This window comes from Prinia subflava, chromosome 15 (assembly GCF_021018805.1).
Source record: "Prinia subflava isolate CZ2003 ecotype Zambia chromosome 15, Cam_Psub_1.2, whole genome shotgun sequence".
NCBI lineage: Eukaryota > Metazoa > Chordata > Aves > Passeriformes > Cisticolidae > Prinia > Prinia subflava.
The window spans coordinates 6434159-6449853 of record NC_086261.1 but is presented as its reverse complement, the minus strand read 5'-3'; the positions used below and the strand labels follow the sequence as shown (position 1 = coordinate 6449853).

At 41.9% G+C, this 15695-nt stretch overlaps 1 protein-coding gene across 7 annotated transcripts in view; it reads right to left on the bottom strand.

The window, feature by feature from the left end:
* The window catches only part of AKAP13 (A-kinase anchoring protein 13), a 205516-nt gene that overhangs the window by 130949 nt on the left and 58872 nt on the right, over nucleotides 1–15695 (bottom strand). For all 7 annotated transcript variants that reach the window (XM_063412789.1, XM_063412790.1, XM_063412788.1 and 4 more), the window contains one exon: nucleotides 442–589. In XM_063412789.1, the coding sequence (XP_063268859.1) occupies nucleotides 442–589 (148 nt within the window). The remainder of the gene's footprint in view (nucleotides 1–441; nucleotides 590–15695) is intronic.

Here is a 15695-nt window from a genome sequence, read left to right as displayed (position 1 = left end):
ATTTAGGGGAAAGGGTTGTATTTCACCAGGAAGACAGCAGTGAACCTCATGGAGTCAAGCAGATGGTAAGTGTTGCTAAGACTTACTAGGCTGTCCACCATTTGGGCAATAGCTTCTGTAACCTCACAAATGTATCTTCCACCATCTTTCCTGCATTTAAAAGCTTTTTACTATGTGTATGTGTGACTGTGAGCTTTCCACAATATCATCTCATAGTTACATATTAAATAATTCTAATCTGAAAGTCATATAATTCTGGTGAAATCAAGAAAGGGGTTTTTAAAAGGCAAAAGCAGCCATCCAAACCACATGTTCCACTCCTTGTGAATGTGTAAATGAGGAAAAAGTCAATCAAGGAAACAGCATTACATTCCAGTCCACTTGCAGTAACCAAATTTCACAGACTGATACACTGATATGCAAAGAAAGGCAATTGTTTACCAGGAGAAATCGTCTCCAGACTCCCAGGATTAATCTTTCTCGTGCTTGTGCAGTGTTGGACAGTTGATCCAGTGAAGACCAAGTAAAAAACTACATCATCTTCAACTTTATCTTCTTCACTCAGCTGCACTGTAATAACAGAGTCGCCCTAGGAAAAAAAACAAGAAATAAGGTTAAGTTTATATGATCAAAAACGGCATCATCTAAAACAAAACTACTCTTCCTACAAGATTCACTCTCTCCATTCACACATTCCTTTCACAGGACTCAGACATGCAAGTCAACCTTAGTATCAAAGCCAGCCAACATTAGGAAATATGTTGAATGTAGCTCGAGGAAGAGACATGTAGAAATCTCCAGGCTATATTCAAAATAACAACTTAATATAATGAAATCACACCAAATCTGACAAAGATGTGCACACCCCACACATGGATTTTTGTACACACACACATATATAGACATATATCATCACATTTGCATAAGTAAAACACCAGAAATGAGATGGTGGCCTAAAATTCCCTCTATCTTCACAAATTTCAAAAAAAACCACCCTAATTCATGAGTGCTCACATTTCCCCTGTCCAAGCCAGCACTGCAGCCATAGATCCACCTTGATCACTGAACACATACTTCATCCATAATCCATAAATACACAAAGGTACCCAAGTTTCATATCCACTGAGATTTTTTTCCCACCTTCCTTACAAAGAAACAGAAACTGTGGTGAACAGACAGTGTTAGCTCTTCTCACTCATCTATAAGCTGATGCCTTGGTGAAGAGCTCTGTGTGTTAGCAAATACAGCAATTTTTCAAGCCTTGAGGAAAAAACCCTCTCATGATCTGTTGGTTAAACTCTCCTGCTTAGTATTATGGAGGCTTTACTTAAGTACCTCAGGATATTTTATCATTTAGCTCATCTTTGCTCCCAGGGAAAATTATATTTATAAAGGGCATTCGGTTATCACAGTTAACCCAGCAAAGGGTACAGTAAATACACCTGAAACTCCTACACCTGCAGGGGAAGGAACAGGGGCAATATCAACCAATTCCAGTATTCCATGGGGAAGGGAAAGCAAGGAAAGAGACTGGCTTACAGCTACTGCAAACCTAAGTGAAGCATTTTCATGTAATGAAAAAATCATAAGGCTCATTTAGGAAAAGACCTCCAAGATCATCAGGTCCAGCTGTTAACCCAGCACTGTCAAGCCATCACTAAACCATGTCCCCAAGTGCCACATCTACTACACATCTTTTAAATGTCTCTGGGATCTCCCCATACTTTATTAGCCTGAAAAAATTATATAAACTACAAGACACTGAGAACAACAGTCTGTGATGTGACCTTCTGTCCCTTTTCTGTGGAGATCAGAACCAGGTGGATGCCCCAGTTCTACACTGCAGCTGTGGCTGCCACACCACCCCACTGAGCAAACGGCTACAGCTGCAAATCTGGAAAAGATTTTATCATTATTGTTATTGCAGATTATATAATTCTGATTTGCATATTCAAGAGAATCCACATGTCATTTCCTTTAAAACCTCCCCCTTAAGATGACTGAGCTCATCCCTTCTCTTTGTCAAATACAACTATTGTAGAAAATTCCCAGACTTGCAGGCCCTCCTGGACATCCGTCCCGTGTTAGCATCGCTTCCCAAGCTCTGCCTCACGTCTCCCTCTCCTCTCCCTCAGCTCCTTTTACACTTCCCCCTCCAAGTTTATGTCCAGTTCTCCCCTGATCCAGCCCATCTGGCACCTCTTGCCAGGGGCAGGATTGTACCTTGTTTTATATAAACAAGATTTTGTGGGGCAAGTACATGCCTGGCCGCTGGTCTTAAAACCAAATATGTGGGTCAGTGCTGCAACACAGGAAAGAAAACCATAAATGAAAAAAAAAAAACAACAAAACAACCTAATGGAGCAGTGACTGTATTTTGCATTTTTAGAGGTTGTAGAGTTACAAATGTAAATTTTAGGAAGGTCTCACGCGATAATATCAGACCAGACTTCCAGCTGGGGAGGAAGGAACCATGTAGCAAAAGTCTATCTTGTATAGAGTCAGTGTTAAAATAAAAACAGGTGCAAAAAGAAATAAATCAAGCTTTAAATTCAAGCATGACCAGTTCACATGCTGAGATGAAAACTAAATATTCCATTTCAAGCAAATGGATCCAGATTTGAGCTGATGTTCAAAAAACCAAAAGCTTGAGTTTTAACCTACAAACCCTTTGTCCTTTGTTTTTTATATCTGTCTTTGTTCTAACCGTTTCTCCCTTAAGGCATGAACATACAAAGTACTTTAAAAGGTTTAAAATGCAGGTGACACTTCAGAACACTCAACAACAGCACTGAGTGTTTAGCATGGTATCTGCTAAGAGATTTGTCTTTTATTTAACTCAGAAATCAAGTGCAGTTATTCTAATTTTTGTGACATCAAAGCAAATTGACAGAGTTTTTGTGAGAAGACACCTGTCTATCCATGCAAAACACTTACATTTCTAGGAAAAGCAATTCAATTTGCATCAATATTGCAAATCACAATTTGTATATTTAGTTTTTTACAGAAAACCTAGCAAACACATGTAAGAAATCTCAACACCAAAGGTTCAACATCACCTGAAATCCAAGCTGGAACTTAAACCTATAGCTGGATTTATTTAGATACCTGACCTAATTTGGAAGGTGGAAGGTGGTCAGACTAGTGACCTTCAGCAGATCTTTCCAACCAACTTGTTCCACTCCTAAGATTTTAACTCAGTTCATTTCACTTATTGTTTAAGTCTAGGGAAAGTACAATTTATCATCAGCTGGTATAAATTTAAAAGGTTCTTCAGCAGTGTCTAAACAGCACTTCATGGTGGGAAGGTCTCCACCACCCTGCTCCCACCTCTTCTAGAGGATCCTTCAGCAAAGACTGTGGAACACTGAGCATCTTATTTAATGGACTTTTTTACTTTAATTTTTGTCTCCAAATATCTTTGTTAAGACTGACAATGTGCCACTTAATTGCTGTGTGCTTCAGTTTACTTACAGGTGTCACCTGAGCTAACCCAGTCACTGTGCTGATGGGATCCCAGAAGCAAAAGACCCCCCTTCTTTAACACACCTCTCTACCTCCCAGTTACTGACAGTTTCATTGTTCACTGCCAATTTTAATTTGATCTTTAAGTTATTCAAACAGTATATTTATTTGGAAAGGAAATAACACACAGAACAAACCCCTCTCTTTCCAAGATTTTTGGAGTTAAAGAAAATCAGTTACAAATGCAGCCAAATTCCTCCAGCCCACATAGAAGACTTTCCAACAGCCCTATTGCATTCAGCTTCCAAAAACATTTTAATTGAAATATGTTTACCTTTATTCATTTAATATTGTCCGAAAAATGTCATCTGTTCAGTATCATTGCCACACAAGGTGGTTATTATAACCCTTCTTTCATCCCCAATGGCTAGAAATGGGAGGCCAGCCTGCCAATATCCCTTTGGTGAAAGTACAGACAGATCAAAGCCATTCTCTGGAATGCTCCAACAAATAAGAATAATTTAATTTCAAAACTAGTTTGGATCGACTGATATTTACTTGGCTTAAAGCCCATTGGAAATGAAAACATTCCATCCTGGTCCATTCATGAAAGAGGCCACCCTGTCCCTTGTCTGGATCCAAAAAATCCCTGGTCTCAGATGGAACGGGATGTAAAGAGGGTGGAAGGGGCTCTTTCCTCTATTCCCTTTTCCAAACCAAAGGGAGAAAGCAGGTCTGCCTCCCCATGGGACAGGTGCACTGGAAAAGCCAAGCCTGACCTTGAGCTTTAAACTAGAAAATAATGCAGAAAGGGATTTCAGAGTGGCCCATCTCTGAAGTTTTGGCTCCGTTAAGGCAGCAGAAATACAATTATCTCTAAAAAGGTCCAAATGCTGTCATTAGAAATCAACTTCAAAACTACCTAGAAAAGGCACCTGTTTATCAGCACGATTTGCTGGCAATTAGCACAAATCCACCTTTTTTCCAGCACTGCAGTCAAATGCATGTGGATTGTGTGTAGGCAAAGCAAACAACTCCAAGTAAGCCTGTTAAAATTTACCTTCAAAGGCTATTTTTTTAATAGATTATCTGAGCAATATTTCGTTGTGCTAATAAAGTGAACAAAATCTTTAAGCTCAAAAGAATTAAGATCACTTATCACCTCAAAAATACTATCCACCTTCCAAAAATAAATAATTGCAGTAAGTATATAAATACATCTTTCTTTTCCACTTCAAGCTCTGGAAATCTGTCTGGTTTGGGGGAATTGGTCATCATTTGGGACCATGAAAACAGCCCTGGCAACTGCAGAATTCCAGGCTTCAAGATGAAAACCATGAGTTTATTTGGCAGTAGGGAACGTTCTCTGAGGGATATCAGCTCTACCACAAACAGGTACTCCTGTCAACAATGGACTGAAAAAGGGGAAAAAATATTCTTAACATGATGACTGAGAAATTTTAACATTTCTGAAAACAAACAAGGAAAAAAAAAAAGGAAGAAAAGGGAAGCTGTATTTTTGTAGCTGAAGCATTTGATTTCTATGCTGGGTTCCCCCCAATGGTTCATACTGGGAATTTTAAAGAACATTACTTAAGCCACTAACCACCCACTCTGACTTCCATACAGAGAATCTAAAAATACTTATGAAAATTAAGTGTGCATTAGATGGCAATACTGCAGCACTCAAGTGTTACTTTAACATTCTGCTTTTAATGAGAAAACACCAACAACCAGTAATCATTAATTTGTTCTACCCAGAAAAGCAAAATGCAGAAATGGCTGCTGACCATTGACAGCAAACTGTGGCTGTTTTCTCATGCAGCAAAACCCTCCTGAACGGGAAGTCCACGGGTTAGATGGGCTGGAGATTCACATGAAGGAAAGAAAGCTGTTTCTCCCAAGGTGTTTCCTTCTATGAGTTGTTGTGGATTTTGGGGTTATGATGCTGTATCAAAGAGGCTGGATTGGATGAGTAAATGTAACCTTTGTCATTACAACAAGTTTTGTTTTGTTTCCGCTGCTCATAACATGAATCAGGCCCATGTTGAGTCACTGCTTTATTGCGTTTTTTCCTCTTCCCCTTTGGGAAGCCCTAAACAGCTCCCAGGAGAGCTCCACTGTACCCAGCACAGCACAAAATCACAGCTGTGGCTTCTTCTTCCTCCTCCTTCAGTTCAGGCTCATTGGTCCCTTTATTTATTCATTTTTAGATGGAGTTGGACTTGCTGCTACCCCAGCTTGACACAGAGCACCCAGGATCAGGCTGTAATTCCAGCACCAGGCAAGCTTTTTCACATCCCTGTGCTTTGAGTTTCCCCACCAATAAAATGGGAATGGTGGTCCAAACACACTTTTCATCCAAATGGCTTTTAAGGAACAGCTGGCTTTTCAATGACATCACGTTTTCTTTGGGAAGTCTGCAGCACTGACAATAATTAAGCTAGACCAAGTCAAAGGGAAAACTGAGACAATTCCACCTCAAAGTGCGAACTGCAGAGGAGTCTGAAAACAGCTGGAGCACAAAAGGCAACTGCAAGGCACCTTTATAAAATGTAACAAAAATCATCAAATAAGGAAAAAAGTACAATATAATTGTTTAGATGCTTGATGATCCATTACCATCTACCTCTTTCAGTACAAAACAAGATCAGCAGCTAAACATTTGGTCCCAGACAGTTCCCAAATCTCAGCTGAGTACCCTGGAAGATCCCTCCCATCTAAGGTTACTTTGGGTTGGTGCAAAGTTGTGCTTAAACCCCTGGAGAATGACATCTGGGAAGGACACATGGACATCTCCATGCAGAACAAAGCCATGTGCACCCACACAGCCTCCTGACTGCAAAAGGAAATGGGGGTTTGGGCAACTATTTTTAGAGCAAACATGACAGTGCTCTCATCTCCTGGAATAACCCTTTTGATTGAGAAAGGCTTAGATCCCAGTTTTTGCAGGTCTGAGTAAGTGTTCCAGCCAGTCAGCTGTGACACAGCACTACCACTGCTGGCTCTGAAAACCACAGGATGCTCAACTTCCAGGGCAAGAAAATAACCTACATCCAGCAAACTCTTCCAGGCTGCTATTCCCAGGTTAACAGATGAAACAGCCTGAGAGGCAGAATCTGGGGATGGATCCTACCTCCAAAACACCCAGCTGAGTCCCCTTCCCTCTCTGTCCCGGCATGGGGCAAATTTGTCAGTGGATCTCACTGCCTCAGCCTGGAACACCCATCCCCTTTTCCAGACATGGCCATTTAGCCTGCAAGCTCCCAGCACATGGATAGGAAAGCAAAAGACCATGGGAGGAGGTCAGAGATATCTGTTACAGCAAGATAACACCAATCATTACAGACATCCTCAATTTCACCACTGTGGGTTGACTCAGAGGAGCACTTAGTGGGAAAAAAAAATCACATCAAACACAGTTCATTCTGCAGAACTCCAGGCCCCAGGAACAAAGGTAGGGCTGTGAAATGTGTCTGAACATGAGCAGCCCAAGAAATCCCTCCTCACCTGGAGATATCCCCCATGATAAAGGCAGTGACCTGGGTAAGGAACAGGAGAAAGATGGATGGCGTTGGGGTGGAGTGTTGCAACCTCCTGCAGATAAAACCTTCAGGGAAAGGCTCCAGAAATAAATACAATGGCAAGCTGCCAAGTTTTGGGGCAGTTTGTGTCCTTTTTTGTAGTCAACGACTTCAAACTCCTTGATCTTAAAGCATGAAGCAGGTAAGTTTTCCTAATTAAAAAAAAAAAAAATACCACCCTCCAAACAAAAGAAGACAGAAATGACTCCCATGGTTTAAATAAAATAAATGATTTTTTCTTAAAAAAAAAAAAAAAACAAACTCCAGATTTAACCTTACTTCCTTTTTAAATTAACAGCAGTGCTATTATTTCTACCAGTGAAAGGTTTCAGGTTAACAGCAGATACTGAGCACCTCTGTGATGAGAAAGCCAGATTTTGCAAAGCACTCTCTCATTCTTTGGAAAACACAATCACAGACCAGTCTGTCTTGCCCGCAGGCCACCAAAAGAGCAGAATGATGGTACACATTTTTCTGCCAGCCCACAGAGCAAATCGAGGTGATACCTTCCATATTTCACTAACACTGCACTGAGCCAAGTGATCTCTTCCAATACTAGCCACAAAGCCATGACTTGAAACACTGACACAGAGACAAAATAACTTTCTTCTCTCCACCACTTTCTTTCCTCAAAGGTGTAAAAGAATTTGGTCCAAAAATAAGATTAGCTTAGCATATTGATGGATAAAATGTTGACACAAGTACAGAGTCAAAAGACCATTTATTTAAGACTCTTTGGGCAAAAAAGAATCCGTGGGAAAACAAGGACATTTATGATAAACAGCCCTGAGGTGTTACCTCCAGGTCCAAGCTGGCTCTCATGGATCCATCCTGAGTGCAACCTGTGCTACAAAACATGGCAAGGACACCCTCAACTTGCCTGTCTGCAGAGTCAACATTGTTAGGGCTGATTTATTAACACCATCTCACAGCCACAACCACGGCCCAGGCCAGTCTAGGTGTCTAATCCTGCAGCAGGATTTGTTTGCAAAGAGCTAAAAGGTCTGAGAAGAGCAAGGGGTGGATCTCCTACTCTGAACCAAGCAGCACAAACCCCTGTGGAAATGGCCAAGCTTCAAGAAATCCATTATTAGTGACCCACATCCTTTGACAGAGCATGTCTCCGTCAGCCTCCAAATCAATCATCTCCAAGATGAGTTTTTATTGAGTGTCAAGATGCTATTATAACTATTACACACATATTAATCCATGCAGCTCAAAGGAGATCTCTACAGCCTGCCAGCAGAAATCCATCAAAGTAACACGATCTCGTTACAGCTGAGAGAGACATGATTTATCTCCATGCAGAGATCTTCCTGACATGCCACTCTGCTACCCACAGCCAGGCAGGTTATTAGATTGGGCTGTTAATAGCTAATTTAGCTGTACCACTGCCTTAGCATGAGGCTTCACGTGCTCTGCAGCACTTGCTCAGAGTATAGTGCATCAGCTCAGTGCCAGCCTGTGCTGTACACAGACACAAAAAACCAACAGCCAAGGTCATGGTTGATCATCTTTAGCATACACAAACACATGATAAAATTAACAGGAAAATTAGGAAAATCAAACTTAAGCAGAAAAACAGAAAGGGTAAGAGGAGTGCCATTCAGCCTTTTGTACTAAATGCAAACACCTAGGGAAAAACTGCGATGGGAACTTTGTTTTTGTGAATTCGGCAGTGTAGTAAAGAAAATAATGATTTATTTTTCATTTACTCAGGCAGTTTAGTGTTAGCCAGGCTACTCACTTAAAGAATTGTGCACTTTCTGGCCTGAAAAAGCAAGTAGTGACAGTAACTCCAAGCCCCTTCCACCACAAGCCCTGCACAGCTCTGGTACGGAGGAGGAGGTGTGGAGGCACACAAAAGCAGTAATACATTAGTTTTAACCTTTAAATTATGCAATTCTCCATATAATGTCATAATGAACATGAAGACGAGACAAAAGAAAGGGGAAAATTTGCTGCAGAATGTCCCCTCCAGTACCATGCAGTTTCTACAACAAGTACTGGTCTTACTCTTAGGCTTTTTTTCTGAAATTCTGGAAACTACTTCAATCAGTTCCTAGAAAAACACACCCAAATTGATGTGAATGGTCTCATCCATTGATTCTCTGGCCTCATCCTAAAGCCTCTTCTGTTCTTCATTACACTTGTGAGTACAAAACCAGGTAATTTTATAACCAGCTGCTTGAGTGATTGATAGTATTTCCTACTAATTGCCCATCTAGCAATAACAACAAAATTGCAGTGCTTAGGAGCAATAGCAGGCAGTCTGAATGTGTGCAGTGACTAAGAGAAATCCAGCTACTCTCTTGGCACCAGAGACATGGAGGGAGTCACAATTCCTGGAAGATAAAGTACATATGATGACATATTATTAGAAGCAATCTCCTACCACTGGAGTATTTTCACAAATAGCCTTGAGGTGTCTTATAGAAAACCAAAGGGAAAAAAAGATCAGGCTTGAACAGTAAGATCCAAAAGCAGAAGAGAGCTGAAGAATGCCTTTTTCCTGGTCCTTCAGCCTCCTCTACAGTACAGCAAAACCTTCAGAGAGACAGAGCTGAGTGTGTCCCACAGCACTCATTTTCTTGCCAGCTGCAAAATATCCTCACCAGTCTTTAAATTTTTCACAGCTACAGTACTTAGAGCTACTGCAATGACTGAGGCACTATTTACAGTGACATTTCTGCCATTAGAGAACAGAAACCATTTTAATCATTATCTTACTGATGAAGTAGCCCCTCCAACCACAACTGCAGACAGACAAAACTTTACAACAGTTTAAAAGAAACACTTTGAAACCTCAATACTAACACAGGCAGCCCTGAAAATGTGTCCTGTGACAGAACTGCCACTTGATGGCACTGCACAGCATCGAGCTACAGAGATTCACAATTATTTTATTTTCCACTTAAGCACAATATGGAATTGCTTTCCTGAGCCAGGCACTTGCAGGGAGAGGACACCCAACACAGCCTTTGGAAGCAATGGGAAGCACTGCAGGCAGAGTGCAGGGGATTTGGGAGGCTATGTGAAATTTTGGTTCCATGAAACAAACGTCTTCATGAGCACTGCTCTCACATCAGCTTTGCTGTCAGAACTGCCTCTGGCTGAACAAAATGACTGTCAGCACTTTGTGACAGGAAATACAGCAGGGGCTTGTATCCTGAGGAATGGCATGGGAAATGTGTTTGCTCATTCTAAAGGTAACATAAGAGTACATCCCACAGTGGAAGAGTAGTTGAAGAGTATTTTCATTCTCTTAAACCCAAATGCAGATTTCCATTGCTTATTCCTCCTGACAGGAGAGGAGGCAACACTGTCAGTGATGCTGGGGATGGGACAGCATCTCTTGTGTCTGTCCAGGTATCCCCAGCTCATCAGCTACCACAAGAAATAATAAATCCCAAACACAGAGCACAAGACATGTACTTTACTTCACCCAATTTTAATATAACTCCTAGTGTGATAATGTAAGGATTCCTTCTGCAGTTTCAGAAAACAGGAGGAAGCAATCTAACAGCTCCACAAAAGCAGATCATTGTCTCCTGCTTTCCCACTCCTACCAGCTGTACCAGCTCTGGCATCTTCTGCAAGTCATATTAAAGCTCACATGTAATGCTGCAAAGTGGTGGTGAGTTAAGGGCAGAATTTCAGAGAAGTGCTCCAGACTTCAAGTCAGACTGTTTATTGTTTACCAGCACTTTCACACCCACAAAACAGGATCTCAGAAGAAAAGTTCAACTAGATAATGAGGGGAGGAGGGCTTTGAACCCATATCCAGCACTTTTAGTGTCAGACAATGTGGAAGAAGGGTTGAGGAAAGGCCTCAGAGCTGCAATTTAAGCGACACCTTCTCCTGGAGGAAGATGCTGCTGATGGTGTGGCAGCCTCATCCGAGTTCTCCAGGCACAGCTGCCTTCAGTCAATGCACAGAAGTGACCATTTCACCAACAGCCCTATGCTAACACCACACAGATCTCATGAGCTAGAGAATGCCTCTCTTAAGAGGAGCAAGCCAAGCCATCAGCCTCATAATAAGCAGACTGAGCAGAAGTCTGCACTGAGGTGTGACAGAACCCAGAAGCAGCAGGGAGCTTGCCTGGGGATGGTGCTGAGCTCAGGTGGCAGCTGCCAGACACCCCTTCCACAGAAGGGATGGCTTCTTGCATGATGCAGACTGGAGTTTGGGAAGCAGAGGATGAAAAGAATCTAAATCAAAGATCTGAGTGACAAAAACTTAAAAGGTGAGGTCAAGCACAGTTTAGTGAGGAAAGTATTTTGCCTGGAGAATTAAAGCAGAGCCAGACAAGCTGTAATAAACTCCTCTCAAAAAAAATCAGTTTATTCAGGCGCCCCAGCTGACTTTCTTAAAACCAACCAAGCAGCAGGTTCTTCCACAAGCAATGCAAGCAAATATTTTATTTGTAAAAGGTGCTCAGGGGCCTCCATTCATTCATTACTCAAAGACATTCTGAAGGTGGGGCAGAAAACTAGTTTGTCATCAAGAAGAAATCAAGTACCCAACAAATAAAAGACAAGAGGTTTATCAGATCCTCTCACCACAGAGCTGAACTAAACATCAAGGCTGGCTGTCCTCTTGCCTAAGGACCTTGACAGAAGCAAAGACAGGGCTCCTGTACAGTGACTTTTGTGAAAAATTCCCACATCAAAAGCATGTGTGGTATGTTCTACTTTTTCTGCTGGACTGACCTCAGATATTCAGGCATCTCAGTGGCCTTTGTCACCATAGATGCCACTAAGCAAACAAATTCTGCTTTAGTAGAAAAGTAACTTAACCACAGCTGCCATCCTCATGACAGCATCCTACTGTAGAACTATAAAGGTATTTCACTTTGTCCTTTTGTCCCCCTGGTAGTGATTTCTGAGGAACATTAATTGTACAGCACACAACAGAGCACAAGTGACACCTGAGATGGTTTCAGCCATGGAAAGAAGCCAGGTGTGAGGCACACACAGGTACAACATCTCACTGCACTCAGGGACACGGGCAGCCACAGCACCTGGCACAGACACTGCTGCCACAAGCCTCCAAACTCTGTATTATTGTGAACTTTTATCTTCAGTTCTTTAATATTAACTCAGAAGCAGGGGGTGGTTAAAGCATGAACATCAGAGGGTATTACAAGTGTTTTTCTCAAGAATACACAGTACACTTCAGTAGAGCATCATTCTATATGAATATGTAAGTGGGGTGAAAATATTACAAGCATTATCCTTTTCTTCAATTTTAGATTAAAGCAGGACAAACTGGGAAATTTACAGGAGTAGTTCATTCATTAACAAAAGAGGACCTACTGTACCCAACCCCAGGTTATATTAAGAGAGGGTCAATGCATTCTTTCTGAGGCTTTTGAAGTTCATACTTCATTAAGCTGCATGACATTTTGCCTTGGAAGTGGGAGCTCTCATCTCTATCAAAAAGTCTCCTTGAGAAACTCTGCAGGTTACACAGCTCCTAAGTGGCAGTTTAGACAAGAGACTCCATCCACAGACCTGATTAAAGACCAAAGTCAATGGCAGCATTTTTATCAATTAAGTGTTTGCCCTCTCATGCAATCACCAGTTATGACACATTTGGGTTTGTCACTCCAAATAATGTGGGCACACCTTAGACAAACCATGCAGAGGAGGAGTGCTGTGATTTAAAACAAGTTTGTTCCTTTTAATCTAAAAGGAAAAAAGGGGAAAAAAAGTTTGCAGCAATACATCATGCTTCTCCAGCTGCAAATCTTTTCCATTTCACACCCACTGATCATTATCACCATGAAAAAACATTCCCGTCTTAAAGGCAGATCTAAGGTTGTAACCTTGGTTGCAATCAAGAGTAGATGAGCTTAATGTTTCCCAATGCATTCCCTGCATGTCACCCCAGTGCTTTTCCAAAACATTCATACCCAAATGCTGCTTCTCAGGTCATTTTTCTAAAAAAAAAAAATCCCCAAACCAACATTGATTTCAGAGATGTAAGAGATGCGACTGGGTTACAAAAATGATCAATAATTCTACAGAGACCTCACAGCCAGCAGAGGCTAAAATCAGAAGCCATACACATCACTTTTGAAGGGAGATCTTCAGGACACTCTGCAGCTGAAGACATGCCCTTGATCATTCCTTCACCTGTACTCCATATTTATTAAAGTTTGGGTAGAAATAAGGGCATGGCTTGTGAGCCTTGATCCTTTTGTAATTAAATCTGCTGAATAATCTGCTGGACTCCCAATTAATGATAATGTCTCTAAAAAGATCAACACTTCACGTTTGCAAAGCACTCTCCCATGGATGTTAGCAACAGTGGAGTTTTATCTAGGTGACTAATGCAAACAATTTAATCTACAAACAAAGAATTAATGAATCACAACAATAAAAAGGTCACCCAGTAATAAACTTCCATTGTTTAGAGCATTGTTAATCCTTTTTTTTCATACTCCTAGATGATCTTGATATTCCAATACAACAGTGACAAGAGCTAGGAAGTACCTTACAATGCTGAAGTTGAAATTCTGACTTTTGGTGGTAGGGAGATACAACTTGTATAAAAAGACAACGATCACTGAGGTCACTGCAAGTACTTAAAAAAACCCCAAAAATGAACTGAAGTTCATGACTTCTCACCTCCCATCCTCCTGTTCCACCCCAGCCCTGCCAGCAAACAGAACAGCTTGGTCCCTCAGCTTTGAGACCCTGGGAGCCCTGAGCCCAAAGTCCCAGGCAGATCAGAAATAAGGTCTGGAACACTGTCCTTCATCCACTACACTGTGCCTGATAAGAATTCCCATATCAACAGGAGGGCACCAAAATACAAGAGGGATGTGAATAAAGTTAGTCTTGGATTTTATCCAGTGTCTGTGCATCAATAAAGATGTTCCCAACTGCAGTCTGAGACAGATAACCAAAGCACTGCCTGGCCACATGCACTTTTTTTTTTGCAGCTGAAGAAATCAGTGCATCTTAAGGAAGTGGGTTTGAACATTTTTGTTTCAAATTCACCCCACAATATTCAGCCACAGGTTCTGCTAAGCCCCACCACCCTTTCTTACTGCAATTCTGTGCTGATGGTGGTAGGGGAGCTGCCTGCCCTCCAGCCCATGTGAGCACTGAGCTATCGCACCCGAGCTAAATTGGGGAACACTTCCCTGCCCTATCTCTGCTGGCACCAGCTCCTCAGCCCCGTGACTGCACTGCTGGGAGCAGCTCCCAGGCCCAGGGGAGCTCCCTAAAAAGCTCCTGAGTGGAGGTAACAACAGCTCTGGTGACACACAATGCTCTGGGGGACAGGAGCTGTTTGCAGAGCAAAGGCTGAGCAGCTGTCCCAGCCCAAACCTGCAGCCACGCTGAGCTCTGGTTCCTGGCATCATCAACAAGAGACTCACAGAATCACTGGGTTGGAAGAGACCTTCAAGATCATCAAGTCCAACCCAGCCCTAACACCTCAACTAAACCATGGGCACCAGTGCCACATCCAGGCTTTTTTTAAACACATCCAGGGATGGTGACTCCACCACCTCCCCAGGCAGGCTATTCCAGTACTTTATCACTCTCTGTGTGAAAAACTTCCTCCTAATATCCAACTAATATTTCCCTTGATGCAGCTTGAGACTGTGTCCTCTTGTTCTCTCAGTGGTTGCCTGGAGAAAGAGACCAACCCCACTTGACTACAGACACCTTTCAGGGGTTGTAGAGAGTGGTAAGGTCACCTCAGAGTCTCTTTTTCTCCAGGCTAAACACCCCCAGCTCCCTCAGCCGTTCCTCACAGGGTTTGTGTTCCCAGCCCCTCACCAGCCTCGTTGTCTCCTCCGGACTCGCTCAAGCCTCAGCACGTCCTTCCTAAACTGAGGGAACAATCAGGCAAGGCTTAAATGAGACACTGAATCACAAAAACACCACACTCATTATTACAGGATGTGTTTCCCACCTTATTTCTTAATCTTCACACTTACAAGGGTCAGTAGTCTCATCATCACAGGCCGTGACCTCTCAGTGGTCACAAGCTCTGCAGAGGCAGGACAGATGATTTTTACAGAAGAGGTAAATAGAAGTTCAAGCAGCCAAAAGAAAGTGCCAAGAAGGATACAGCAGGTGGTCTTCTTTTAGACACACTGATTTGAGTAATACAAGAATCTCTGTCCCTCTATTGGTATGTATGTGGAAATACCATCTTTTCCATCACCCAAAAAACTTTGGCACCAAGAACACTGGACATCTCAGGTTCCCAAATCCCTTCCCTTAATTATGAATTATGAAATCTGGGCAACCTCGTAATTATCAGATGGGATAGAATATGCTCTAGCTCTCTAATTGGCTTCCAGGAACTGAACTGGAGACATCATTTTTTACTTTCTCATCCTGAAAGGAGCTCAGTAATGTTGGTGCTGAAAACACCATGGATATATCTAATGGATATTTCAGGATGAAACTCATGACAGATTTAGCAAAATAATAAACAAAATTGCATAATTTTTAATCTAAGGTATTAGCTTAAAACAGGAAGAGTGCAAAGGATGCAAAGGTGTCAAAAACAAAAGGGTTAAGTGTGGGAGAAGCATATTTTCCTGAAAGTACACAAAGACAGGGAAATCCTCTGACATTCAGTATTGCCACTCATTTACAGAGACAAAATTC